The sequence below is a fragment of the Ochotona princeps genome, chromosome 2 (genome assembly GCF_030435755.1).
Source record: "Ochotona princeps isolate mOchPri1 chromosome 2, mOchPri1.hap1, whole genome shotgun sequence".
Lineage (NCBI taxonomy): Eukaryota > Metazoa > Chordata > Mammalia > Lagomorpha > Ochotonidae > Ochotona > Ochotona princeps.
This window is the reverse complement of record NC_080833.1, coordinates 42,452,133-42,479,437: the sequence shown is the minus strand read 5'-3', so window position 1 is coordinate 42,479,437 and position 27,305 is coordinate 42,452,133. Positions and strand designations below refer to the sequence as shown.

The window sequence follows — 27,305 nt, the reverse complement described above, 5'->3', positions numbered from 1 at the left end:
AGAAAAGGGGTGAGTGACTGTTCCTGGGAGCAAGGTTTCTTTCTGTAATGAAAATATATCCAAACTGAGGAGGGGAAATGTACCAACATTGTGGTAATGGTTTTTTTTTTAAAGATTTATTCATTTTTATTGGAAAGCCGGATATACAGAGAGGAGGAGAGACAAAGAGGAAGATCTTCCATCCGATGATTCACTCCCTAAGTGAGCCACAACGGCCCGGTGCGCGCCAATCCGATGCCGGGAACCTGGAACCTCTTCCAGGTCTCCCACACAGGTGCAGGGTCCCAAAGCTTTGGGCCATCCTCGACTGCTTTCCCAGGCCACAAGCAGGAAGCTGGATGGGAAGTGGAGCTGCCGGGACTAGAACCGGCGCCCATATGGGATCTCGGCGCGTTCAAGGCAAGGACTTTAGCCGCTAGGCCAACGCCGCCGGGCCCTGTGGTGATGGTTATGTAGCTCTACATATGCTAATGTTTGGACAAAGCACTTTAAGTATATGCCATGTGTAATGCATATTAGTTAAGTGGGGATTTTGTTTATTATGTGAGCTCTATGGCATTTACAAACCTCCGCTTGGGGGCAAGCAATGAAGAGGAATCCTCTCCCAGCACCAGTTAAGTTTTAGTTCTGCTTCAACAATAAATACACCTGAGTTATTTTCCCAGCCCCACCCACCCCCACCTCCTGATCAAACACCATGACAACTGAACTCTCTCCTCTGTAGGTGTGATCTAGTTGTGCTCCAGCCCACGGCTCTGGCAGTCCAGGCCTCTTGGGATTCCTTTCATTATGTCAAGAATAGCGCCTGCTGGCAGCACAGGTCCCCATCCTCTGGATGAGGAAGCAACCGGAGCTTTCTAAGTTTTGATGGATTTGCCTTCCAAGGCATCAAACATGTCTTCCAAAGCCTTCTCAACACACTGGAGGAACTCCCGGGCATTGCGGCTGGGGTAGGAGGAGACGTTGCAGCCTATCCAGTTGTCGTGAACAGCATACCCAACACCAAAGCCATCAGAGACCACAGGGGCAAACCCCCCAAGGTTCACGGCCGGGCTGCTCAGTGTGCTGGTGGACAGGATGTTGTGGTTGATCTGTCCATACGCAGGGTCCAGGTAGAGCTCAGGCAAGACCATCCCTTGGGCTGCTGCTATGTGTCGCAGGGCAAACAAATGTCGGTCAAAGCCCTGGCCTGTGAAAGACAACATGGAAAAGCAGAGGCTAAGAATCAGAACTGCTACCCATAACGGGAAGTCCCCTCCTGCTGTCCTGGAGAGCAGAAGGAGGGTCCGTCTGCCTCCAGCTTGCTAGCCTTCAGGGTAGCTCATTCTAGAAAAGGTTTAATTACATTGAAAAGATGTTACATTTTTTTTTATAAAGCAATTAACAGTTGGGTTAAAAAAATGAGCCTAAAATGAAAACATGATTTGAAAATTTCTCAATCTATTGAGCCAGATAATCAAGACAGTATGTAAAGAAAGCTGTGGACTCAAAACCTGAGACCAAACCCAAAGTCCAACTTGAGTGTGAAAGACCAGCCTGCAGGCCCAGTGTGGTAGCCTAGTAGCCAAAGTCCTCACATTGCATGCACAACGATCCCCTATGGGTGCTGGTTTGTGTCCCAGCGGCCCTGCTTCCCACCCAGCTTCCTGCTTGTGGGCTAGGAAAGCAGTAGATGAGGATCTAAAGCCTTGGGACCCTAAACCCGCATGGGAGACCATAAGCTCCTGGTTCCTGACATTGGATTGGCTCAGCTCCAGCCATTGTGGCCACTTGGGGAATGAACCAGTACACGGAGGATCTTTCACTCTGTATATTCTCCTTTCTGTATATCTGACTTTCCAATAAAAATGAATAAATCTTTTTAAAAAAATCCAGTGTGCTAAACCCAGTCTCACCACTCACCTGCTGAGCCACACTGGGCCAGTGGCCTGAGTTTTCTACCTACAAAATGGAAGTAGAGAAGACCAGAAGGTCTTGGAGGTCCCCTTCAGTCCCAGGACTGTACGCTGCAAGGACTGGGCTAGTGGCCTGCAGGTTCTCTGCAGGTCTTGAATTCCATCACAAGGAGGTAAAGAAGGATGATACTTGAATCTAGGGGTGGCTTCTAAGACGAGCCACTGGCAAGGTAAAGGAGTCTCATAAACCAGTAAGTAACAGAAGGGAGAATGGCGCCGCACAGCTAGGAAGTAACCTTAACTGAGGGTCATGTTGGATGGTGTTTTCCCATCCCTGCTTGGAAGGTGAGAACATTCTAGGTCTAGTGGGGATCCCATATGGGATCATGTCCCAGCTGCTCCACTTCCCATCCAGCTCCCTGCTTATGGCCTGGGAAAGTCTCAGAGGCAAGCCCAAAGCCTTGTAACCCTGCACCCGTGTGGGAGACCAAGAAGAGGCTCCTAGCTCCTGGTTTCAGATTGGCTCAGATCTAGCTATTGTGGCTACTTGGGGAGTGAACCAAGTAGACAGAAGATCTTTCTCTCTGTCTCTCCTTCTCTGTGTAAGTCTGCCTTTCCGATAAAAAGAACATTCTGACATTCTGATCTCCAGTGGTTAGGCTGATTGTAGTTCAGACTACTATGGAAGAAAAATGTTAACTCATTCTGGGAGGTGGTAGATGGACTAAGCCTAGCAACGAGGTAATGACCAAATAGATGTATCAGTCAGCAGTTTGACTGGTACATCCCCAGACACAGCCCCTGGGCACACCCTGATTGCTGTCTCACCCATTGCCGCTTCCTTGGTCAGCTGGTTGTGGTACTTGGAGCACTCGGCCATCATGTGCTGTAGCTCGCCAGCACTGTGTCTGGATGGCTCCCGCACGAAGGCCTCAGAACACCTCTTGGTGAAGATGGATGCAGGCCGGACGGTTTCGGTGCGGCCATGCTTGAAGGCGGCGGTGCTGCAGGACTCATAGGTGGCCACCGTCTGGCCATACTGCCGCAGGAAGGCCATCTGGAAGGCCAGCTGGGCCACGGCGTCCGGGCTCAGCTTCTGCTTCTTCAAAAAGTCTTTGCCTCCTCTATGAAACTGCATGCAGTCAACTGTGAGGGTATTCACAGTGGCTTCAAACTTCTCCTTGGCCGAGGCGATGCCAGCCTTTACGGCATCACTCAGCCTGAAGTGGAGTTTCTGCACGGCGGGGGTCTGCGATGGCCGGCTCTGAGGGGGAATGGCAGGGGTCTGAGTGCTGTCTTTGAATACCTCGTTGAAAAACCTGAGCACTGCGACTCCGTCACCCCATGCATGCTCAAAGTTGACAGCGGCAGTGCCGTCCTTGGCCACAATGAGGTTGAAAGACTTGTCGAACCAGCGGTTGGTGCCGTCGCCGTGCAGCATGGTGTGAGACAGGTGGACAAGGTCCTGGATGGGGAAGTCGTCTAGGCAGAGGCAGAACACGGCAGAGTCCACCTTCCTCAGGAGCTCCTCATTGTCACCAGCCACAAGCTCCTGCCTCAGCTGGGCCCAGACATCTCGGTTCTCACTAGTGAGGTAGGCCAAGGGGAACTCAGGCACAGGGCTGTGGTCTGACAGGATGGACTGCAGGCGTGCCTGGATTTCTGAGGGGCTCACAATGTTCCCTTCCTGATCCAGGACATCGAAGACATACAAGTTTCCCTTTCTGAGAACCAGGAGGTGTCTGGCCTGCTCATCTGTGAAGAGTTCATCACGCCTGGGTTTAGGTAAACGTGTAGAATTGAAGAGCCGAAAATACTGAGACATGTCCAAGGGGTATGCATTGACCAGGTAGGCCCCGTACCAAGACAGAGAGGAAGGCACAAAGCGTATGAGCCTCTTAAAGGTGTCAGTGTCGCTTTTGGCAGGGTTCAGGTGGAATACTTCCGGCTCCAGGAGGCCGGCTCGCAGCGTCTTCAAAAAGCGCAGGGCAGAAACGGTCATGTTGGTGGCCCTGGTGAGCTGGTCGTTATACTCGGATTTGGGGTCAGGATGGAACACGATAAACGGATTATAGTTCAGAACAATGGGGTCTCGGGCGGTCAAGTACATATCAAACCAGGGACCTGAAGAATAAGATAAAATAAAAAGAAAGTTATATCTTTACAAAGAAAATGTAAGAAAAAATTAATTACAGGATATGACTTCAAGATCGAAAGGGTAGAACTTTCTGATCATGTCTTTCTCTCTGTATCTCCACTCTCTGTAAACCTAACTTTGCAATAAAAATAAATAAATCTTGGGCCTGGCATGATAGCACGGCAGCTAAGGTCCTCGCCTTGAGCATGCCAGGATCCCATATTGCCTGGGAAAGCAGTCGAGGATGGCCCAATGAATTTGGAACCCTGCACCCGCGTGGGAGCTCCTGGCTCCTGGCTCTTGGCCTCGGATTGGCTCAGCTCCAGCGGTTGCGGCCGCTTGGGGAATTAACCATCAGATTGAAGATCTTCGTCTCTGTCTCTCCTCCTCTCTGTACTGATGCAAGACAGCAAGAGTGACAAACAGCTAATGGGGAAGCGCCCAAGGGAGTGACTTCACCATGATGCTCAGAGACCCAGACAGGAGCGGTATAGGAAGAGACTTCATTGAGGCCAAAACCAGCTGTAGTGGTAACATGCCTGCTGGTCCTGGGGAGAGGTGTAAACAGCTTAGGAAGAGTCTGGGAGTGAATTATTAACCACACAGAAAGGTAAACAAAAGCAGAGAAAATGATTGATTAACTTTAGAGAAAACAAAAAGTTTTTATAGGAAAAGGAAAATTAATCTCAATATACTTCAGCACAATAACATTTATTTCTCTTTAAAAGATTAGTTGTTGGGCCCGGCGGCGTGGTCTAGCGGCTAAAGTCCTCGCCTTGAAAGCCCCGGGATCCCATATGGGCGCCAGTTCTAATCCCGGCAGCTCCACTTCCCATCCAGCTCCCTGCTTGTGGCCTGGGAAAGCAGTCGAGGACGGCCCAAAGCTTTGGGACCCTGCCCCGCGTGGGAGACCCGGAGGAGGTTCCTGGTTCCCGGCATCGGATTGGCGCGTACCGGCCCGTTGCGGCTCACTTGGGGAGTGAATCATCGGATGGAAGATCTTCCTCTCTGTCTCTCCTCCTCTCTGTATATCCGGCTTTCCAATAATAATAAAATCTTTAAAAAAAAAAAATTAGTTGTTTTACTTGAAAGTCAGAATCACACAGAGAGAAAGAAAAAGAGAGAGATCTTCCATCTGCTGGTACACTCCGCAAAGGCTGCACCGGCCAGCACTGGATTGATCCAAAGCCAGGAGCCAGGAGCTTCTTCCGGGTCTCCCATGTGGGTGCAAGGACCCAAGGCTTTGGGTCATCCTTTACTGATTTCCCAGTCCATAAGCAGGGAGTTGGATTGGAAGTGCACTAGCTGGGACTAGAACTGGCACCCATATGGGAGACTGGCACTGCAGGAGGAGGATTAGCCTGATATGCCACTCTGCTGGCACCAACAATAATACTTATGTGGTTATAATACTGTAAATATAAGATGTTGAGTTAACCAAAATTATAAATAATTACAGTGGAAAAACAATAAGAAGTGTGCATATGTACTCTATGTGGAAAGGGTGTAAAAGACTACTAAATTCTGTGTCAGTAGATAATGCCCAAAACAAAAAAATTAAGATATAGTAACAGGGCCCAGTGCAATAGCCTAGCAGCTAAAATCCCTGCCCTGAATGTGCCGGTACCCCATATGGGCACCGGTTCTAATCCCGGCAGCTCTGCTTCCCATTCAGCTCTCTGCTTGTGGCCTGGGAAAGCAGCTGAGGATGGCCGAAAGCCTTGGGACCCTGCACCCACATGGGAGACCTGGAGGAGGCTCTCGGCTTCTCAGCTCCAGCCCTTGCAGCTGCTTGGGGAGTGAATCATCGGATAGAGGATCTTCCTCTCTGTCTCTCCTCTCTGTATATCTGACTTTGCAATAAAAATAAATAAATCTTTTTAAAAAGAGAGATATAGTAACATAAGTATGCAATTTAAAGACATGGGAAAGAACTAGGATCCCAGCTGTAGGCAATTGTCTAGGTTGGCTTGTACCTAGGCAAGTGTTACACTGCTTGAGAAAAGCAGCTAGTAGCTGACAGGCATTCCGGGCCTGGTTACTGCCAAATTTGTGTTAACTATATCCCAGGATGGTTGCTTAATCAATTTTTTTTTCTTTTTAAAGTAAGTGGGGAAGGTGGGGCACTCCAGGCCTTTGAGTACATGTATCAGGACTGGGCCTCCTCAGTGCTGATGCCTGTGCAATGGACAACATACCCAGATGCCCAAGAGGGACATGATGGCCAGCTCATCTAGGCCAGCAAGGATGTCAACTTCCTCCTCAGAGGATGAAAAGCAGAACAGGCTGGACAATTCTCCTGGCCATGCTTTGCAGCATGTTCCTGAGTCTGTTGATGCCCTAAGGTGGACTTTGTCAACCACTAGACCTTGGAAAGATTTTTTCAACCCTGGAGCAACAGAATTGACAATATCTCAAGGCTATCAAAACCACTGAAGTTAACACCCTTGGAGCACTTTTCCCCACTTCGAGGTCTCTGGGGAGTCATCAAAGGACCATCCCCCATCCCCAGGGTGCTGATGCAGTTTGACAGCAAGGACTGGTCCTCTCCCCTCCTCCCCTGACACAGGAGGAAATAAAACAGACTGAAACATGTATCCCACCCACCTTCCTCCAAAGCACCCTTCCCACCCTCATCAGACGCCCACATGGGTGTACATCCCTCTCAACTATGTAATATTTTAAAAAACAAATATTTTATTAAATTTTAAATGTTTTAAAATTAATATTACAAATATTTTTAAAAAGAATTAAGAGCTGAAAAAAGACGAAAAGGAAGAGTTAGGAGAGGATACAAAAGAACTGTTCTCAAAAATTCTTACAGAACTATCTTATTTTTAAAGAAATACATACATACATATACATACATGTGTTAATACATATATGTCTATATGTTTGTATATATGTATGTGTATATATTTATATATCTATTCAAAAGGCAAAGCTACAGAGAGGAGATACAGAGAGAAAGATCCTCCATCTGTTGGTTCACTCTCCAAGCAGCCACAACACCCAATGCTGGGTCAGGCTGAGCCCAAGGTCTGGATCTCAATTTGGGTGTCCCACATGGGTGACAGGGTCCTGTGCACTTGGCTATCTTCCGCTGCTCTCTCAGGTGCACCAGCAAGGAGCTGGGTTGACAGTGGAAGAACTGGGACTCTAAGTAGCAACTGCATAGATGCCAGCATCGCTGGCCCCTGAGCTATCTGGTTTTTTAAACCTATGCATGTAAAGGGGTACTTTAAAAAGTTGGTAAAAATGAAATTAGAAATAAGTTTGTTTTAGTGAAAAAAGGTTGAAATCCATGCATAGTTTTTCCAATTTAACATTTCCCTTGAACTTTTTTGAAGTGCTCTGTATAACCTTAACAAAAATCTAAACTGAATTAAAAAGAAGTACATAAACATAGGGCTTTTGTAAGCAGCAAACTGAGTGTAGAAAGAAAGTAACTGAGAAGGTTACACAGAAAAATTACCCTACCTAGATATTTTTTCCCTCCTAAGACTGATACATTTAAAAGGAAAAGTGAGAGAAAGAGAGTGTAGGGGATTTTCCACCCGTTGGTCTACTTCCCACTTGCCTGCAATAGCTGCGCCAGGTTGAAGCCTGGAGCCAGGAGTTTGGTATGACCTCATACAGGGGTAGCAGGGACCCCTTGCTGCACAGCAAACATACGCATTAGGACTTAAAGCAAGTTGGGATATATGTGTCCCAAGTGACACAAATGCTAATCTCTGGATTATATTTTATAATTAAGACTAATTTAAAAGCAATTAATTTTAAATTTTAATTGCTTTAAAATTGTTATCTGAGAGACAGATACACACACAGAAAGAGAGTGAGCGAGAGCGCTCCCATATAGTGGTTCACTCCCAAATGCTTTCTTTTTTTTTTTTTTTTTTTAATTTTATTTTTTTTTTTAATTTTTTTCTTTTTATTGTATTGCTGTTGACAATCTTTACATAGTTAATTACAGTTAAAGGAAAAAGAAGAAAAAAAAAGAAAAAGAGGTTCAGGGGGATAGGAAAGTGGGCAACGCCATTATGTCCATATTGTTTCCATCATGCATCTGAGGTAAAGGGGGATGTTGAGGGAGAAGCCCCACCCGGTTTCCAGCCCACCCCAAGTCCCGGATGTGGGGCATGCTCTGAGATATGTGCCCAAGTGGTGTTAATAGTTCTCCAGTTATGAATCGCTGCCAGTTTCGCTCGATTAGGTCGTTCACTGATTGACATGGTCCATCATAAAGTCTCCGTTTGCCCCATAATTTGCTGCCAACATATAGCTGAGATGAATGACTGTCTCGTTCTGTCTTCTGTCTTTTCTTGATTAGAGTTCTGAGTCCAGCAGTTCGATTGGGGAGGTCTCCAAAGATACTTTGAGGTATTCCCAGATTAGTTTTTTGTATGTTCTAGCAAGCACAGGGCCCGGCGCAGTCCATCACCCCGATCAGCTGGTGGTTGTAGTTGCTGTGTTGGTTCTGTTTTCAGTCCCGAGTTGCACTGGAACCAATGGGTGTTGCAGTCCAGTCTTTTTCGGCCCTTACATCAACTTTCCATGGCCTATTCTGGGCTGTTTCCTATCAAGCTTCTTGCGCTTACCTGCAGGGACTGTGTCCTGCCAGAGGAGTTGCCAAATGCTTTCAATGGCTCTGACTTGGTGGGCTGGGCTGGGCCAAAGCCAGCAGCCAGGAATTCAATGCAGGTCTCCTATGTGGGTGGTAGGAACCTAACCATTTGGGACGTTACTGCTGCCTCCCAGGGTCTGCAGCAGCAAGAAGTCAGAGGCAGCAGCAGCAACTACACAATGAATGCAGGCTTTCACACGTGGACACAAGCTACCTAACAAGCATCTTCATCCTCAGGCTAAATAAAGGATCACCCCAAGCCTTATTTGTTGTGAGTTTTTTTCAGTTAATTCAGTTATTTGAAAAAACAGAGATGAGACAGCTACAGAGACAGCAATCTCCCATATGCGGGTCACTTCCCCAAATGTCGACAATGGCCAGGGCTGGGCTAGGTTGGAGCCAGGAGCTGGTACTATAATCCACAATCCCAGAGGAGTGTCAGGAATCCAATTACTGGGTCCATCAAGGGATTTGCAATAGCAAGAAGCTGGAGTCAGGAGCCAGAGACAGGTATCAAACCCAGGAACTCTGATATATGGAACAATGGATGTTTTTAACTGGCATCTTAAACCCGAGGCTAAAAGCCTACCCTCTGTAGCTGGCTTTATTTTTTTATTTTTTTTTAAAGATTTATTTATTTTTTATTACAAAGACAGATATACAGAGAGGAGAAGAGACACAGAAGATCTTCCGTCCGATGATTCACTCCCCAAGTGAGCCGCAACGGTCGGTGCGTGCCAATCTGAAGCCGGGAACCAGGAACCTCTTCCGGGTCTCCCACACGGGTGCAGGGTCCCAAAGCTTTGAGCCGTCCTCGACTGCTTTCCCAGACCACAAGCAGGGAGCTGGATGGGAAGTGGAGCTGCCAGGTTTAGAACCAGCACGCATATGGGATCCCGGGGTGTTCAAGGCAAGGACTTTAGCTGCTAGGCCACGCCGCCGGGCCTTATTTATTTGTTTTTTAAGATTTATTTTAAAGTCAGAGAGAGAGAGAGAGAAATTCTCCTTCCACTGGCTTCAAATGGCTGCAACTGCTGGGGTTCAGTCAGGCTGAAGCCAGGAGCATCTTCCAGGTCCCTTACATGGGTGCAGGAGCCCAAGGACTTGGGCCATCCTCTGGGACTTTCTCAGTCAGATAGTAAGGGGTTGGATGGGTAGCAGAGCAGCCAGGACCTGAACTGACACTCATATGGAATGCCAGTATGACAGGCAGTACCTTAACTGGCTATGCTACAATGCTGGCCCTCTGATCACAAAAGAAGAATTTTCCAGGTTAAAAAAAAAATAGTAACAGGAACAACATGGATAGAGACACAGAAGAATGAAAGACTAACAGGTTTGGTTTTGTTGGAGCATGAAGTGTATCCAGGACAGTGATGAAGGTCAAGGCTGGAGAGGACAGACCTGGAGTGACCCATGTTAGAGGACTTCATGCTGTATATTATTCAGCTGGCTGTGCCTAAATCCTACCTGTCAGAGAGAGTAAACCGCTGCTCGTGGATGAACACCTTAGAAGAGAAAGAATCACTCAGCCTTGGTAGTTCCAGGAAGAGGCTGAACCTTGACCTCAATGCTGATGTCACCAAAAGTATTTCTGAGACTAGAGCAGGAGAGAAGGCCCTGACTCTCCATGAGGGAGGGTTCTGACAAGAGCAGTGTCCACAAATGGAGCTTCCTACCTGAAATGTAGCTTGTGTGTTTGTTCTGCTTATCCTTAGCCACCAGCTGCTTGTGTAGTTCTTTTCCGATCCCGTTTTCAAAACTCTTACAAAATTGTTCTGTTTTCCTGAAATGTTCAAGAAAAGACTAATGAAATCATGGTACAGCACAAAAGCTATTAAGATTCAAAGCCAGAACCTCATACAGAAAGCTTTGGGGCCCCAACAGCACATCCCGAGAACCTGGGAACAGGACTAGAAAATGCCTGTCATCAGAACAGGAACCAATCCAAAATGACTAAATCTACATTATCTTGTAAGATGATTTAGTAGGAAAACTAACGTCTCCTAAGATAATCTGTACTCTAGGAGGAGAAAAGATAAATTTTGGAGTCAAAAAGAGCTACATTTAAATTCTAGCTCTGTCAGTCTTTATATTGCAAAGCTTTGGGTAAATTATTCAATCTAAGTCTCATTTCTTGATGTGTACAATAGAGATAAGATTAAAAATTCATAAATTGAAGAGGACATCTAACACCTAACACTTATCTTTACCCTCCTAAGAGAAACTCCAAGTGACTAGCCAAGAAGATTCAGAAGTAGAGGACTACACGGTGAACAATTCATCTGTTCTCTCTTCTCCCTGCAACGCAGGACTCTGGGCATCCAATGGCAATGCCAGTTATCGGATCAAGCAAATTCTCATTATGGAAACAGCTATACAATGGGCCACAAGAGCTTGTTGCATGTGCTTTTTGACAATATCCAATGTTACTTTCTATGTTGCTTTGTTTCCTAGGACTGCCATACAAAGCATCACAAACTGGGTTCCTGGAAACAACAGCTCACAGGCAAGAACTATACAAACCAAACATCAACAGGATCATATTCTCTTTGGGCACAGTTCAATGTGTTCTTATGCCTTTGGTGTGACCGGCAATCCTTGATGCTCCTCGGCTTGCTGACACGTCACTCCAAGCTCTGCCTCCCTCCTCACTTCACTCTCTCTTGGTTTCTTGTCATTGTCCTAGGAGGCCATCAGCCACACTGGATGAAGGACTCATCTTATTCCACATCTTAACTAACTGTGACAATCCTATTTCCAAGAAAGTTCATATAGTGAGGTTCTAAAAGAACCATTAATTCAGGAGGCTCCCTATCTAACCTAGTAAACACACTTGGCAAACAAGCTTGTGGCTGGTCACACTGTCTCTTCAGTGGACCTCCCTAACAACAGCACTTGACCCTGCAGACAACGGACTACCAGATAGCCTCCCAGGCACGTCGGCCATGATAAAGGACAAATCTAGCACTTCTGCCTTATAAAACATTTCCTGTTGAGTCTGCTAGGAGGGACTCTAGCCTGAAGATTTGGTCAGTCCCACATGAATGGAAAATCTACTTCCTTAACCCACTGATGTATAAACTAGGTTCCAGCTTCCTAGAAACCCAAACAAATCAGACATTCCCTGAAGCTTGGTCCAGCATGCCTTGCCAGCGCCTCTTGAACCACCTGCTCATGGAACTTGAGCACTCTCAGTGTCTACCTGAAGTGGCTGTCATCCAGGAGAGGCTTCTGTGCGCTCAGGTATCTCTTCATGGTGTCTTCCAGTTTGGGAATGGGCAGCCTGGGGAGAAAGTGAGGACAGTGTTAGGCTGGCAATATGAGAGGAGGGCAGTTAGCTTCACAAGCCAAACCTGCAAATCCACTACTGGGCAATTAATTTTATTTCAAAAAAAGCCAATGATAGGCAGTCACTGACAAAACAGAATAAGTGGACAGTTGAACATAAGTGGCAACTACTTTTAAGCAAAATAATAACTCACTTTTTAAAAGTATATGATTATTTTTAATAACAATAATAGATTCAAAATGGGCACGCAGAAGCCACACCAAGTATTCCTGCTCCCTAGTCACAGTTGCAATACTTGGGCTGAGACTGCACTGGCACTGACTGAACGCTGTCTATCCGAATGACTGCATTCTCCACCTCTCTCCCCCGCCTCTGGATAAACAGAAAAGGTTCTTCCGGAAATTTTTTTCTTGTGCACTCTATAACACAGACTTGCATAATACTGATACAAAGATCTGTTTCAGGACCAGCCAGACACGAGGGCTACATTCACAGAAAGGCAGGAACTAAGGACTGAGCCATGCCTGATCACCCGGAATCCTACTGGGAAGAACCAGACACTTCCATGTGTTTGCTAACAGGAACAAGCGCCAACCCAGTTCTGGCTGTGGTGATGAAGTTACTGGTACTTGGGAAAACAAACAAACAAACATATGGCTAGGACAGAATAGTGAAGTGTGGGCCTGGAGTGATGGCTTAGTAGCTACATTCTAATGTTATGTGTGCTGGGATTTCCATATGGGTGTTGGTTAGTATCCTAGCTACTCCACTTCCCATTCAGCTCCCTGCTTGTGGCCTGGGAAAGCAGTAGAGGATGGCCCAAAGCCTTGGGACCCTGCACTCACGTGGGAGACCCAGAAGAAGCTCCTGGCTCCTGGCTTCGGATCAGCTCAACACCAGCAATTGTGTGCATCTGAGGAGTGAACTAGTGGACAGATCTTTCTCTGTGTTTCTCCTTCTATCAATCTGCCTTCCAGATTTACTGCCCTCCCAGTAAAAATAATTTTTTTAGAAAAAGGCATATTCATGTAAACAAAAAAACAGTGAGGTGTATTTTATATTTTTATTGAAATACATATCACCTAGTATTAAAACAACTGTAATTTGTTACACAATCCCTACCAACTCAAAATCAACCCTGATCTCGTGCAAAATCTTCACACACGAAAGCCATTTTAGGTAAAAAGAAGCACTATTCATAAGCATAATTTAAACATTTACTATAAGATAAGAGATAAACGGCGGCGTGGACTAGAGGTTAAAGTCCTTGAACGTTCTGGGATCCCATATGGGTGCCAATCCCGGCAGCTCCACTTCCCATCCAGCTCCCTGCTTGTGGCCTGGGAAAGCAGTCGAGGACGGCTCAAAGCCTTGGGACTCTGCACCCGTGTGGGAGACCCAGAAGAGGTTCCTGGTTCCTGGCTTCAGATTGGCTCAGCTGCGGCTGTTGCGCTCACTTGGGGAGTGAATCATCGGACGGAAGATCTTCCACTCTGTCTCTCTTCTCTGTATATCTGACTTTGCAATAAAAATAAATAAATCTTTTTAAAAAAAGATAAACTGTTTATTTTGTCACTGTTTATCCATATTATGACAAACATAAATCTGAATTATTGGCACTATTACAGACTCAGACAACACTTAGTAACCATTCATCTCAATTTAACACCACTGAAACCTTTTTTAAAAATAAATCGTTTTTTAAAGATTTATTTATTTTTATTGGAAAGTCAGATTTACAGAGAGTAGGAGAGACAGAGAGAAAGATCTTCCATCTATTGGTTCACTCCGCAAGTGGCAGCAATGGTTGGAGCTGAGCCAATCTGAGAGCCATAGTCAGGAGCCAGGAGCTTCCTCCCACGTGGGTGTAGAATCCCAAGATTTTAGACCATCCTCCACTGCTTTCCCAGGCTACAAGCAGGGAGCTGGAAGGGAAGCGGAGCATCAGGAACACAAACCAGCACCCATATGAGATCCTGGTGCGTGCAAGGCAAGGACTTACCCACTAGGCTACAGTGCCAGTCCCTTATTTAAGTCTGTTAAGATTTTGTCTTAACACAAAGGATATTAACAAAGTTTTTCCTTCTTCATTTAAGTAAAATTCTAAATGAAAAGGAAGAGCAGTTTAATTTAAAAAAAAAGTTTTTGGGGCAGGTATTTGGCATAGAGCCTAAGACACTGATTGGGATGTTGGCATCCCATATTAGGATGCCTAGGTTCGAGTCCCAGGTCCGCTCTTGCTTTAGCATCCTGCTACTATGCAGTCAGGGCCAAGCAGGGTCAAAGGAAGAACCTGGAACTCAACCCAGTTCTCTCATGGGGGCGGCAGAGACCCAAGGAGTTGAGCCATCATCTACTGCCTCCCAGGTACACATAAATAAAATTAATTCAAGGAAAGGAAAATTATTTAGCACCACCACCTCCAGTCTGCAAACTTCCTTCTTCATGGTCCCTTGAAGAACATCATACTTTGCTGCATACCCAAGTAGGTCCTTAAGTTCATAGGGAAGTAATTCACCAGACCTTGAAAGAGGCAGAGCTTCGGTCATCCCAAGCAGTGTCTGTGATGCTGACATCCCATATGGGCACCAGTTCGAGCCCTGGTTGCTTCACTTCCCATCCAGCTCCCTGCTTATGCCTGGGAAAGCAGCAGAGGATAGACCAAATACTAAGGCCCCTGAACCCATGTGGGAGACCCAGAAGAAACTCCTGGCTTTGGTCTGGCCCACCTCTAGCTGTTGCAAGCAACTGGGGAGTAAACCAGTGGATTGAAGATCTCAATCTCGATCTCTCTCTCTCTGTAATGCTGATTTTCAAATAAGCATGGATTGGAAGATAATATTGTCAAAACGTTTATACCATCCCACACAATTTACAGGTTCCATGGGATCAACATCAAAACACGAAAGTCCTTCTTTTCGGATAAAGATTAAATAAAAAGAAAATAAATCTTTTTTTTAAAAGATTTACTTACTTTTATTACAAAATCAGATATACAGAAAGGAGGAGAGACAGAGAGGAAGATCTTCCGTCCAATGATTCACTCCCCAAGTGACCGCAGCAACGGGCCGGTGCACCCCGATCTGATGCCAGGATCCAGGAGCCTCTTCCAGGTCTCCCACACGGGTGCAGGGTCCCAATGCATTGGGCCGTCCTCGACTGCTTTCCCAGGCTACAAGCAGGGAGCTGGATGGGAAGTGGAGCTGCTGGGATTAGAACCGGCGCCCATATGGGATCCCGGGGCATTCAAGGCGAGGACTTTAGCCACTAGGCCACGCCGCCAGGCCCAAGAAAATAAATCTTTAAAAAAGATGGAAGAGTGCCCCGCGCTATGGCTCAATGCCTAACTCCTTTGCAAGTGCTGGGATCCCACACAGGTGCCAATTTGAGTCTCAGCTGTTCCACTTCCTTTCCAGCTTCCTGCTGGTGGCCTGGGAAAGCAGTGGAGAACGGGCCAAAGCCTTGGAACCCTGCACCCGCGTGGGAAACCCACAAGCTCCTGGCTTTTAGCTTCAGATCAGCTCAGCTCTGGCCGTAGCAACGATTTGGGGAGTCAACCAGAGGATAGAGGATCTTTCTCTCTGTCTTTCCCTTTCTCTGTAAATCTGGCATATCTTCCTAATAAAAATAAATCTTTAAAGAATATAAAGATAGAAGAAAAGTGTGAATTACTCTTAGTCACCTGCCTCCATTATCCAATCAGTTTCCAGCAGGTACTTTCTTTCCTTGCAAGGTCAGGGCTTCATATGCCTTTCCTAAATATATATAATCTATTTATAGTTCAGAGCTGCTTGGGAAGAAAGTAACTCTGGGGTCCAGACACTGTCTGGAAGACAGGTCTTTAGGAACCAGGACATTATGGTTTCTAGTTCTGTTATTCTTACCTTGAACTCTGCTCATCTGATCCCACATGAATTCTAGACAGTTTCAGTCATCAACTACAAAGAACAAGGACTAAAACAACAATCATAGCAGGGTGAGCATTTAGCCGTGGAGTCTGACTTCAGCTTCTCTCCAGTGCTGCTGATAGGGGTGGCAGTGGGTTCCTGCAACCACGTGGAGGACGTGGATCGAGTTCCCAGCTCCTGGCACTAGCCTGACTCAGACCACTGAGGCATTTGCAGAGTGAGGCAGACAATGGAGCTGTCACCCAGACAAAACAAAAACAAACCCAGAGCACTGACATTTACAGCGGATCAATTCTAGACCTCACATGGCATCTGATAATTGCCTTTTTAAAGGTACCATGGGCTCGTCTCACCATACACACCCCCAGGCCTACAAGGCGATTCTTCAGGCTGGGCTGACATAAACTGCCCAGATTCCTGAACCTGTTGTGTGTCTCAAGCATCTAACGCTTGGCACCTGCTTCACTCTCCTGCCTCAGTCCTCTCACCTGCTGCCTCTCAAATCTCAACTCTAGTGTCAGCTCCCCTGTGATGCTTTCCTCAACCACCCAGGCTCTAGGTCTCACACTTCCATACTGCCATAATGATTCACTTGTGACACAATCTAGCCATGCAAACAAAAAAAATGTGTTCACAGCCATTTCAGTACTTGTGAGTCTTTTCTGAATACTGACTATATGCTAGACTGTGCTAACTGCTTGATATCAAAGTATTTAATTCTAATTGTAATGAGAAGGCAATGCTATTATTATTCTCTTTTTAGGGTTAGATGACTTGCTTATGGCTACTGCCAAAAAGGGGTGGAGCTAGGTCTTAAAAGCAGGTCTGAACGTTGGGTTTTGTGGCATAGGGGGTTAAGCCACTGTTTGGAAGGTTGACATGTGGTACTGCAAGGTCTGTTTCTGACCCAGATTCCTGCAAATGTGCCTTGGAGATAGCAGGATGGTGGCTCAAGTTTATGAATTCCTACTATCCACATGAGAGACGTGGATGAAGCTCCTGGTTTCACCATGGCTTTGTCCCAGTTGCTGCAGCCTTGGGGAGTATACTAACAAGTGAAGTATTTGGGGAGTATACTAACAGCTGACTCCTGTATCATGAAATTAATGACCATAAGATGCTGCTTCCCCTGCAGCTGATGTAGTGGCTCAACAGGCTAATCCTCTGCCTCGCAACACCAGCATACCCTATGGACACTGGTTCATGTTCTGGTTGCACCACTTCTGATCCAACTCCCTGCTTGTATCCGAGAAAAGCAGCAAAAGATGGCTCAAGTCTTTGGGCCCCTGCACCCACATGGGAGACCTGGAGGAGGTTCCTGGCTTCTGTTCAGCTCAGCTCTAGCCTTTACAAACATTTGTGGAGTGAACCAGCAGATGGAGGATTCTCTGTCTTTCCTTCTCTCTGCAAATCAACCTTTCAAATAAAAATAAACACATGCCTTTTCCAAAAAAGATACTGCTTCCCATTTATCACATTATATCATAATTTCCTCTTTCTCTGCCAAATTGTCCTACTGTGTTACAAGCACCCCACCATGACTCCATGACTTGTTCATCATCAAATCCACATCAACAAATATTTATCCTTTAATAATGTGAATTAATACCATGATCAAGGGTCATGTAACAGATTAAGCCACTGCCTGCGACACCAGCATCCCATATGGGCACTGGTTCGTGTCCCAGCTGCTCCACTTCTGATTCAGCTTCCTGCTTGTGGCCTGGGAAAAGAGCTAAGGATGACTCAAGTGCTCCAGCCTCTGTTCCTCTGTACTCATGTGGGAGACCTGGAGGAACCTCCTGGCTCCTGCTTGGCCAGACCCTGGCCATGCAGCCATCTAGGAAGTGAACCAGAGGATGAAAGCACGCGCTCTCTCTCTCTCTCTCTTGCTCTCGCTCTGCCTTCCAGATTTAAAATAAAATCTTAAAATGTAACCAAGTCATATTGGTCCACTCTACCTCCTCAGGATTTACAGTTTTGTATTCTGAGGTTATTCACATATAACCCTTAAAACTAACAGCAAACTTAATCTGATACCTCAGATGATCAACATAGAGAATTTTTTAAATAAATATTTTACCATATTAACAACAACAAAAAAAGAGCCAGGATTGAATCAAGATAGCGGAATAGGGTAAGGACACATTTAAATAGACAGAGAAACATTAGCCAATGTGAAGCAGAGAGGGCACATTCCAGAAAACAGGAGAGGACAGAAAAACAACAAAAGGGTATCTGGAGACTGACAGACACAGGAAAGCAGCGGACACAATGGTGTGGTGTTGCACTGACTGAAACCCCAGCGGCATTCAGTGAACCATGATCTAAACTCCACTGGCAGCCAGAACTCCACCAGTAACAAGGTTGTTAGGGACATTTACTGGGAGTGAGCTGCTGTCCTGCTGGTCTATTTGATTTGACCAAGAGTAGAGACAGGGAGAACCCAAGTATCTATGTAACTGTGTCACATAATACAATGTAATTACTGAAGTTAAATAATAAATAATTAAAAAAAAAAAAAAGAGTAGAGACAGAGCGGCAGGTGCCCAGATGGGCAGTGCAGGAACAGGGTAGATTTTACAGCCCAGTCTGCCCCCTAGAGCTGAATCAGGTGCCACTGTGTATGGTGTGGAAAAACTTTAAGATTGCAGGGACAACAGCACATGCGTTGAGCTGGGAGCAAACTCACTGAGCTCAGTGCATTGCACTGGTCCACAGGGAAAATAATACTGACTATGGCATCGTATGGGCCAAAATAGGTCCGTGTGGTCCACAGATGTAACAGCCAACAGGTTCCAGCAAGATCAGCACCACCAACAACATAGCTATATAGGACACCTGGTGTCTTCCTAGCTCTGGGACATGCTCCAACCGCATGTGGGAGAAAAGTTGTACAGACAACGGTACAGCCTCAGCATGGTATCACAGGAGGTGGAGACTGGTAAGCCAGGAGCTGGGGCTACAAAGACCATGGTGGAAATCTAACATGAGAACCCAGACCTGGAACTAGCTGGAGGGAGTGGCACAACTGACTGCAAACAAAAAGCCATGTACCAACTGCAATGAGTAAAACTGAACTGTAGACCTGTGGGTGACACAGCTTAGAAACCTGCCCCAAGGAGACAAATCTGATAACCAGAAGCACAATGACCAAGAGCAAAAGAAGAGACAGAGGCACAATGAATGTTACTGAAGACTCCCAGCAAAGGAGCAAAAGCCTTTGCCAACCTCAGAGTTAAATGAGAAAAACATCGGGAAAATGGGGGATGTAGAATTTAAAACACTTGCTATAAGACTTCTTATCAACAACGAGAAGCATGTAAAGCAGGCATTCAAGGAATTTAAGGAACATGTCACACTGGAAATGAATAAAATGAAAGCTGATATATCAGAAATGAAGAATACAGTGGAGCAGATTAAAAGTATAGTGGAGAGTCTCCAAAATAGAATGAATGAGGCAGAAGAATCTCAAAATTAGAAGATATTTCCTGTATCTTCTAATATAGGGGGAAACAAACAAACAGCTGGAAGCTGTATCAAGCTTTAAAAAGTATTCAAGAATTGAAAGACATTACTAAAAGTCTAAATATAAGTTATAGGAGTCCCAGAAGGTGCAGAAAGAGAAGTTGGGTTTACAAATGTATTTAATGAAATAATAAGGGAAATTTTCCCTAATCAAGAGAAAGAATTGGGAAACAACATCCAGGAAGGGCAAGAACTCCCAACAGGGTTGACCAAAAGTGATCTTCACCAAGACACATGATAATCAAGCTCTCTTCAACTGAACATAAGGAAAAAATCCTTGAATAGGCACATGAAAAAAATCAACTTACAGATAAAGGAATGCCAATTAAACTCACAGGAGACCTCTCACAGGAAACTCTACAGGCCAAAAGAAAATGGAATGACAAACAAACCAAACCAAACAAAACAAAACAAAAAGAAAATGGAGCGACATATTCCAGAATCTAAAAGCAAAAAATTGTCAGCCCAGGATAACATACCTAGCAAAACTTAACTTTGTCTTTTTTTTTCTTAAAGATTTATTTATTTTATTACAGTCAGATATACAGAGAGGAGGAGAGACAGAGAGGAAGATCTTCCGTCCGATGATTCACTCCCCAAGTGAGCCGCAACGGCTGGTGTGCACCGATCCGATGCCGGGAACCAGGAACCTCTTCCAAGTCTCCCACACGGGTGCAGGGTCCCAATGCATTGGGCTATCCTTGACTGCTTTTCCCAGGCCACAAGCAGGGAGCTGGATGGGAAGTGGAGCTGCCGGGATTAGAACCGGCGCCTATATGGGATCCCGGTGCGTTCAAGGCGAGGACTTTAGCTGCTAGGCCACGCCGCCAGGCCCAACTTAACTTTGTCTTTGAAAATGAAATAAAATTTTTCCACAGTAGAGAAAAGTTAAAAGAATATGCTTCTTTCAAACCTGCCCTACAAATGATACTTAAAGATGTTCGCTTGACAGAGAAAAGGAATAGCGCGCACCAAAACCAAAGGAAAATACAACGAACATCCCAGTAAAATGACAACAGAAGACTAAAGCAATGATCAACCCATTGCTAAAATGACAGGACCAAGTTACCACCTATTTGTATTAACCTTTAATGAAAATGGCTTAAGCTCATCAATGAAATGTCACACAGATTAGTAGATTGGATTAAAAAACAAAACCCATTTATTTGTTGCCTACAGGAGACACATTTCACCAACAAAGATCAGTGGAAACAATATCTCATGGATTCTAATTTTTTTTGTTAGTTTCATCTCTTCAACACACTTTCTTCTGATTAAATTCTTCAATGACTTATAGATCATACAGTACCATCATTTTCTTTAAGAAGGCTCTTAATTTTCTTTTTTTAAAGATTTATTTATTTTTGATGCAAAGACATATATACAGAGAGGAGAAGAAACAGAGAGGAGGATCCTCTGTCCAATGATTCACTCCCCAAGTGACCACAACAGCCGGTGCTGCGCCAATCTGAAGCCAGGAACCAGGAACTTCCTCCAGGTCTCCCACGTGGGTGCAGGGTCCCAAGGCTTTGGGCTGTCCTCAACTGCTTTCCCAGGCCACAAGCAGGGAGCTGGATGGGAAGTGGAGCTGCTGGGATTAGAACCGGTGCCCACATGGGATTCTGGCGTATTCAAGGTGAGGACTTAAGCCACTAGGCCACCGTGCTGGTCCCAAAGGCTCTTAATTTTCTTCAACATTTCTTTAGCAACACATTAGTCATTCAGGAGCATGTTATTTAACTTTATGGTGTTATTTTTTTTTCTTCCTGTTGTTAATTGTGTTTTGAGGCTTCTCATTTAAGGGAATGTACAGTAACTGTGTAATGAAGACTATCATATCCAGATATGAGGATATAATGCAGTATTCATCTTTACTTCCAGACAAAGATGGACTCCCAATGAAACTGTTTACTATATCTTGACAATAGGATGCTGGACTCTCTGCCATTGTCCATACCCACAATAATGGACATATGATTGTGTATTAAGGACTATACTATAGTAATGATACAGGGGAACTCAGTGAGGGGAGATGGATTGAGAGGGGGATAAGAGAAATCACAGGGCCTATGAAAATGTATCATAAAATGACAATAATAAAAAGAAGTAAAAATAAAATAAGTTTTTTTTTAAAGGCCAGTAATCTTTTTTTTAAGATTTAGTTTATTTTTATTGGAAAGTCAGATTTACAGAGAAGAGATACAGAGAGAAAAATTTTTCATCCACTAATTCACTCCCCAAGTGGCCGCAATGGCCGGAGCTAAGCCAATCTGAAGTCAAGAGCCAAAAGCTTCTTCTGGGTCTCCCACGCGGGTGCAGGGTCCCAAGGCTTTGGGCCATTCTCTGCTGATTTCCCAGGCCACAAGCAAGGAGCTGGATGGGAAGCTGAGCAGTCGCCCACATGGGATCCTGGCACATGTAAGGTGAGCACTTGAAGCATTAAGTTACTGCTCTGCGCCTTGCTTATCTATTTTAAAGTGTCATTTTGTTTTTGGCTTTTTAAAAACTATTTTATTGTGCCCGGCGGCGTGGCCTAGTGGCTAAAGTCCTCGCCTTGAAAGCCCCGGGATCCCATATGGGCGCCGGTTCTAATCCCAGCAGCTCCACTTCCCATCCAGCTCCCTGCTTGTGGCCTGGGAAAGCAGGCCTGGGACAGCCTAAGCCTTGGGACTCTGCACTTGTGTGGGAGACCTGGAAGAAGTTCCTGGCTCCTGGCTTCGGATTGGCGCAGCACCGTCCCGTTGTGGCTCACTTGGGGAGTGAATCATCGGATGGAAGATCTTCCTCTCTGTCTCTCCTCCTCTCTGTATATCTAACTTTCCAATAAAAATAAATAAATATTAAATTTAAAAAAAAATAAGCAAATGCTAGTGCAATTCCCAAGAGTTCCCAGAGGAAACAGTCAAAGGCCATTTGGTTAAAAGGCAGCAGTAATGAGAGGACCGGCAGAGGGCAAGGCCTTACCTCAGGTTTTCCTCACCACAGCGCAGAGCTAGACACTCCCACTTCACAGGTGACCACCGTGGCTCCATGTACCCCCACCTGCCCGAATCACAGCCACAGCGCTGTGAACACAGACTCTGAAAGCAAGGGCCCTTCAGCTGGCATGGCACAAACAGCAGAGACCAAAGCACGCATTCTCCTAGCCTAGAACCTCAGCAGGAAAACAAGCTCCTCTCTCACCTAAGTCCCACTTGAGATGTGGTAATGGCCTGGCCTTGGTGGCCTAAGGTGAGTGCTGAGTGAAACAGTGTGGACTTGCAGATACAGGCAGAGCTGTATGCTGTGGAAGGGCTAGAAGTCCCTGACCTTTCCAACTTCGAAGTGAAGACATGCCCTCTGATCTTAGAGCTGGGTGGGGCCCAGGCCAGCTTGACGGTGACTGCCTCTCTTGAGGCTTGGCAGAAGACAGGCTCAGGCGGCCCTCACCTTTCCCCTACATACTGGCTCAGCTCAGTCACACAGGCAGAGGGTGGACACATGCCAGGGGGGCGGGGTCCATGCCTTCTCCCACAGGCAAAAAGCCCCAGGCACTCTCTCTCCCTCCTGTCAAGTTCAGATACTGGTCTCGTATTTTTGATGACTTTGGTTTCACCACCATCACCCTAGAATGATCTTCTTGCAGGGGTGGGGTGGGTAGGAAGAACGCGGGCGTAAGTGGTTTTTTGAGGTGGAGACCAGCGGCCTCCTGGGAGCTGGAGGGTGACACCATGAAAAGGGAGAATGAGCCTCCAGGGCGGGGAGGGGGTGCGGGTTGGGGAAGAGGGGAGGAGAGGGGTCCTTGCCACAAATCGTAACTTGACTCCAGAACTCAATGGTGTTGACTAGGCAAGCGGTGTTTGGCTTCGGGGGTGAAGGAACTATTCAATGTCGGAAGAGATGAAGATTTGGGGTCGAAGCTTGGGAGAACTGGTGCCATATTTAAGGAAGCACTGGGTGAGGAGGAGGGGAGAGAAAGGTTTGTTTCTGGGGCTATTGGTGGAGGAGGGAATCTGGGTGAGTGAGCCCTGGAAGGCATCTGAAAGGTGAAGTGGGCAGGGGTGCCGGGGCATGCAGCGGTGTGCGTTTGATTCTGTGAGAGTTGGGGGCTGAAGATGGGGCGGGGGGCAGAGGAGGCAAGGGAGGGAGGGGTGCTGAGGGCTGGGATGGGGGGATAGCTCCCAGATGAAGAAGGCCACAGGGAGGAGAGGGAGAGGTGTGCTTGTGGGGACAGAGGGGGGCATGAAAGAGCAGAGGACTGAGCGAGTGGAGGCGGAGAAGGTCGGGGGTGTGGACAAGTGGAGGGAGGGCGACCACTTGTGTCAGAACTGTCAGCTCACACTCTAGGCAGAAGCCCAGAGAGCGTCAGGGCACACTATGGCTCCCCGAGTTTCGAGTTTCGGGGAGTCCTGGGAGGGACTTGGGACAGGCGGTTAGGAATAGGAAGTGTAAGAAGGTTCAGGAGGAAACCAGCAGGAAATCTCGATATGGATCGGAGAGTTCAAGGTTCCCCTGCCGGCCTATTCTGGAAGCCCCGGGTCTTCCAGTCTCAGGGAGGAGGCGGCCCCTGTGGTCGGGATCCGGCGCAGACGCGGGTTCCCCCCAGTGACTGAGTCAGGTTGGGGCCCGTCCTGGGCTGAGGGGGGCCGGGCTCACCTGGGCAGGCTGTCCTGGTAGTGCATGGTAGGCACGATGCTGCGCTGCAAGTAGGGACCCGGCCCGGGGCCGGCGCTGAGGGGCCGGCAGGCGACTCCCAGGCCAGCGGCAGGGCCCCGGGGCCAGGCGCGCAGCAGCAGGCGGGGCACCATTGTCCCGGGAAGCTGCAGCAGCGAGGACGCGGCTACAGGGGAGGAGGGAATTCAGGTGTATAAAGACGGGACGTCCGCACTCGGCCCCAGCGGACGCAACGGCGCCTACTAGGTGTCCGCCAGGCCACTTCCGTCCCGGGCGGTCCGCAGGACCCGCAGCTAGAGCCCGCCTCCCGAAAGGACGTCCCGCCCCTCAAAGTCCGGCGACGGGAGGCCCCGCCCACCACCAACCCTGCCCGAGGCCCCGCCCACAGCAAAGCTCTGCCCACAGAAGGCCCGCCCCCGACGGAACGAGGCTCCGCCCTCCCCGGCTGACACGCGGCGCAGGTGGAGTTAATTCGCTTTCCACTGGGTGGTGGTGGGCGTGTGGGGGATCTGAAGCCGCTTGCTGCTCCGTTTCTAGAACGAGACGGAAACTGGCGCTTAAAACTAAGTCAAACCGAAATAGGTTTTTGCAATTTGGTAAACCTGAACTTGTGGAAGGCTCTGTCCCTCAGAGAAAATGACATTTAAAACCTCTGTTTCCATCCATACCTAGGCAGGCATCAGGATCGTTCAGACCTGGGTATGTAAAGGCCTTGGTGCTTAAGGTGACGGTAAACGGAGATACTCGACGCTCACAGCGATTTTTGCCCCTCCACAGGCGTTCTGTGACTTCTGACGGGCGAACCTGAGAGAAGATTGTGCAAGAACTGGAAAACCATAGGGGACACGTGGGCACCAGAAAGCACCGCCTCCACCCGGAGACAGGAGGCTGTCTCAGCTGAAGATGTGCAAAGACAGGAAGCTTGCAGCTGAACGGGAATTCTGGCCTATGTCTCTAGCCCCCTGCCTGCTCCGTGGGCCGCAGAAAGCTGTCAAATCTGTGGCCTCCGTCTCCTTCCTGCTCCTGAATTCCACAAGCTGAACTTGTGCGCAACAGGAACCCGCATCTCCATTTACACTCTGATCTTAGCTGGAGCTGAGGGCTCAAGTAGGCTGCGTTCCCATGGTATGGATGGGAATGTGGAGGGCTCAGAGATGTCAAGGCCTGCGGTACAGAATTCCACTCTTCACACCCCACCCCCCCTTTCAACTCCAACTCTGCATCAAACCCTGGTGGGTTTGAGGCAGCCAAGCACAGTTTGTTCCACAACTGAGCACACCAAGCAGGAAGCTGGAGCACTGGGCTGGAGTCAGGGGACCTGGGTTTTATTCTCTAAAAGTGCCCCTGCACTCCCCAACTGCTATGACATGACTGGGCCAGGCCCAAGTTAGGAGCTGGGAACTCAGCCCAGGCCTGCCACCTGCATGGCAGCAGCCCAGTTACTAAAGCCATCACTGCCACCTGCTGAGTGTGCGTTAGTGGGAAGGCAGGGGTCAGCAGCCAGAACTTTGTGAGAGGGCAAAGTCATCTTAACTGAGCTTTATTTTATTTTATTTGAAAGGCAGAGAGAGAGAGAGAGACACCTTTCATCTGCTGGGTCACCCCTGAAATGGCCATAGACGTAGGTTAGGATGAAACCAGGAGTACAGAAATCCATCCAGGTCTCCCACATGAGTATAGGGGACCCAGCATTTGGGCCATCCTCCACTCCTTTCCCCGGCCATTAGCAAGGAGCTGGATCAGAAATGGAGCGGCTAAGACACAAATTAGCTTCCTTGTAGAATGACAGCATTGCAGATGGCAGATTAACCCATGGTGCTGCAATGCTGGCCCCTGACCAACATCAACTGCTGAGCCAAATCTCTGGCCCAGAGAGACCTTGATTTTGATCTCAGATCTGTCCTTACTTATCTAGTTAGACTGACTTACATACATTTGTGGTGATTATTAACACCAGGAACTAAGTTTGTAAAGCTCAAAAACACTTCCTTCTCTGGTAAAGGAAGATAAGACCCTTAGTTTACCAAGTCCAAATCAATAACCATTTTCCTTTAGTGTACAGAGCTAGGGGAAAGACTTTAAATTACTTTCTGAGAGGCAGGCCTTTGGACCTGCAGTTAAACCCCTGCACATCATGGCTGAGTGCCTGGGTTCGAATCCTGGCCCCGTTCCCAATTCCAGCTTCCTGTTGCACCCCCAAGAGGCAGCAGTGGTGACTCAAGTAGCTGGATCCCTGCCACACGTGGGACCCTGGACTGAGTTCCCAACTCCTAGCTTCCAGTCACTGTGACTGTATTGGAGGGATGAACTAGCGGGTGCACATCTGTCTGTCCTCTATCTCAGAAATACAGAAAGATTAAGTCCTTTTTGGAAAAGTCCAGTCGACTCCAAATCCTGGCAGCTTCCAGGGCCCTGAAGCAAGTGTCCAGATCTATGTAGAGCCCAGGACATCAGAGGAGTGGGTGTAAGGTCCGCGGGAGGAAATCTGGAGTGTCCAGGGTCCCTGCTCACTTCTCCAGTACCTCGTGTCCCCATAAGTACCCTCGTCTGTAGTAGCCCTGAGTCATCCTCTTGACTCCCATCCTGGTTCTTACTCCTTGTCTCTCTCTTTCTGAAATTACCTGAAATATGTTCTTTTCTTGCATCTCTGCCTAGTAAACTCTAGTTCATCCTTCAGACCCTACAAGACACAGTTCTAAACATCATAATCCTGAAAGTACAAAATCCCTAAGCTCCAAAATCCCCAAAGAGCAAAGTCTGGAATGCCTGGAATGTTAAAATTTTGAATGCCTGAATTCTGAGCACCACAATTCCTAGTTGGGTGGGGTGTAGGGTGAAGGAAGGGAGGGATGGGTAGAAGGTCCAGTTCTGGGAACTAATTGGCCCTGTGATGCAGCCACCAGGAAAGTTTCTGTTTAAAATGCGTCATTTGTCTCTATTGGCTTTCCTTCCAGCTGATGAATTTCCAGAAGGTTTTAACGACTTGAAGCCATGTTGGCCTTGAGGAGTTACTGGCTGGTTTGGATATAATCATGCATGTGAGAGGCTAGGAAGACAAGCAAGGGCGTGGCTGTTGGGAGTGCCAGCGTCGTCCTTGCCCTCTGTGCTCTGGACACGAGTATGCAGAGAATGGATTTCTGAGGACCCACAGCCGCCTGGGAGCATGGCACAGAAAAGGAGAGATTTTAATAAGGAATGCTCATGGCCATGTGTGTTGGATCATAGAAGAATTTCAACTTGAAGAGCATCAGGAAAAAATGAGGCA

The 27,305-nt window shown here is 47.2% G+C and overlaps 1 protein-coding gene across 1 annotated transcript; it reads right to left on the bottom strand.

Annotated features, from left to right (window-relative positions):
* Positions 1-502: 502 nt before the first annotated feature.
* Positions 503-24,318, bottom strand: CPT2 (carnitine palmitoyltransferase 2). Its single transcript, XM_004588682.4, has 5 exons — positions 24,023-24,318; positions 11,865-11,945; positions 10,339-10,445; positions 2,724-4,019; positions 503-1,189 (listed from the first exon to the last, which is right to left on the bottom strand). The coding sequence occupies exons 1-5, from the start codon at positions 24,172-24,174 to the stop codon at positions 858-860; spliced, it is 1,968 nt and encodes a 655-aa protein (XP_004588739.2). The 5' UTR covers positions 24,175-24,318; the 3' UTR covers positions 503-857.
* Positions 24,319-27,305: the final 2,987 nt, after the last annotated feature.

Coding starts and splice junctions, on each gene's coding strand:
- CPT2 (XM_004588682.4), bottom strand. CDS start 24,174: ATGGTGCCCCGCCTGCTGCTGCGCGCCTGGCCCCGGGGCCCTGCCGCT. Junction 4,020..10,338: donor ACACACAAGCTACATTTCAG/GTAGGAAGCTCC, acceptor CTTATTCTTCAG/GTCCCTGGTTTGATATGTAC. Junction 1,190..2,723: donor GACCAAGGAAGCGGCAATGG/GTGAGACAGCAA, acceptor TGTCTTTCACAG/GCCAGGGCTTTGACCGACAT.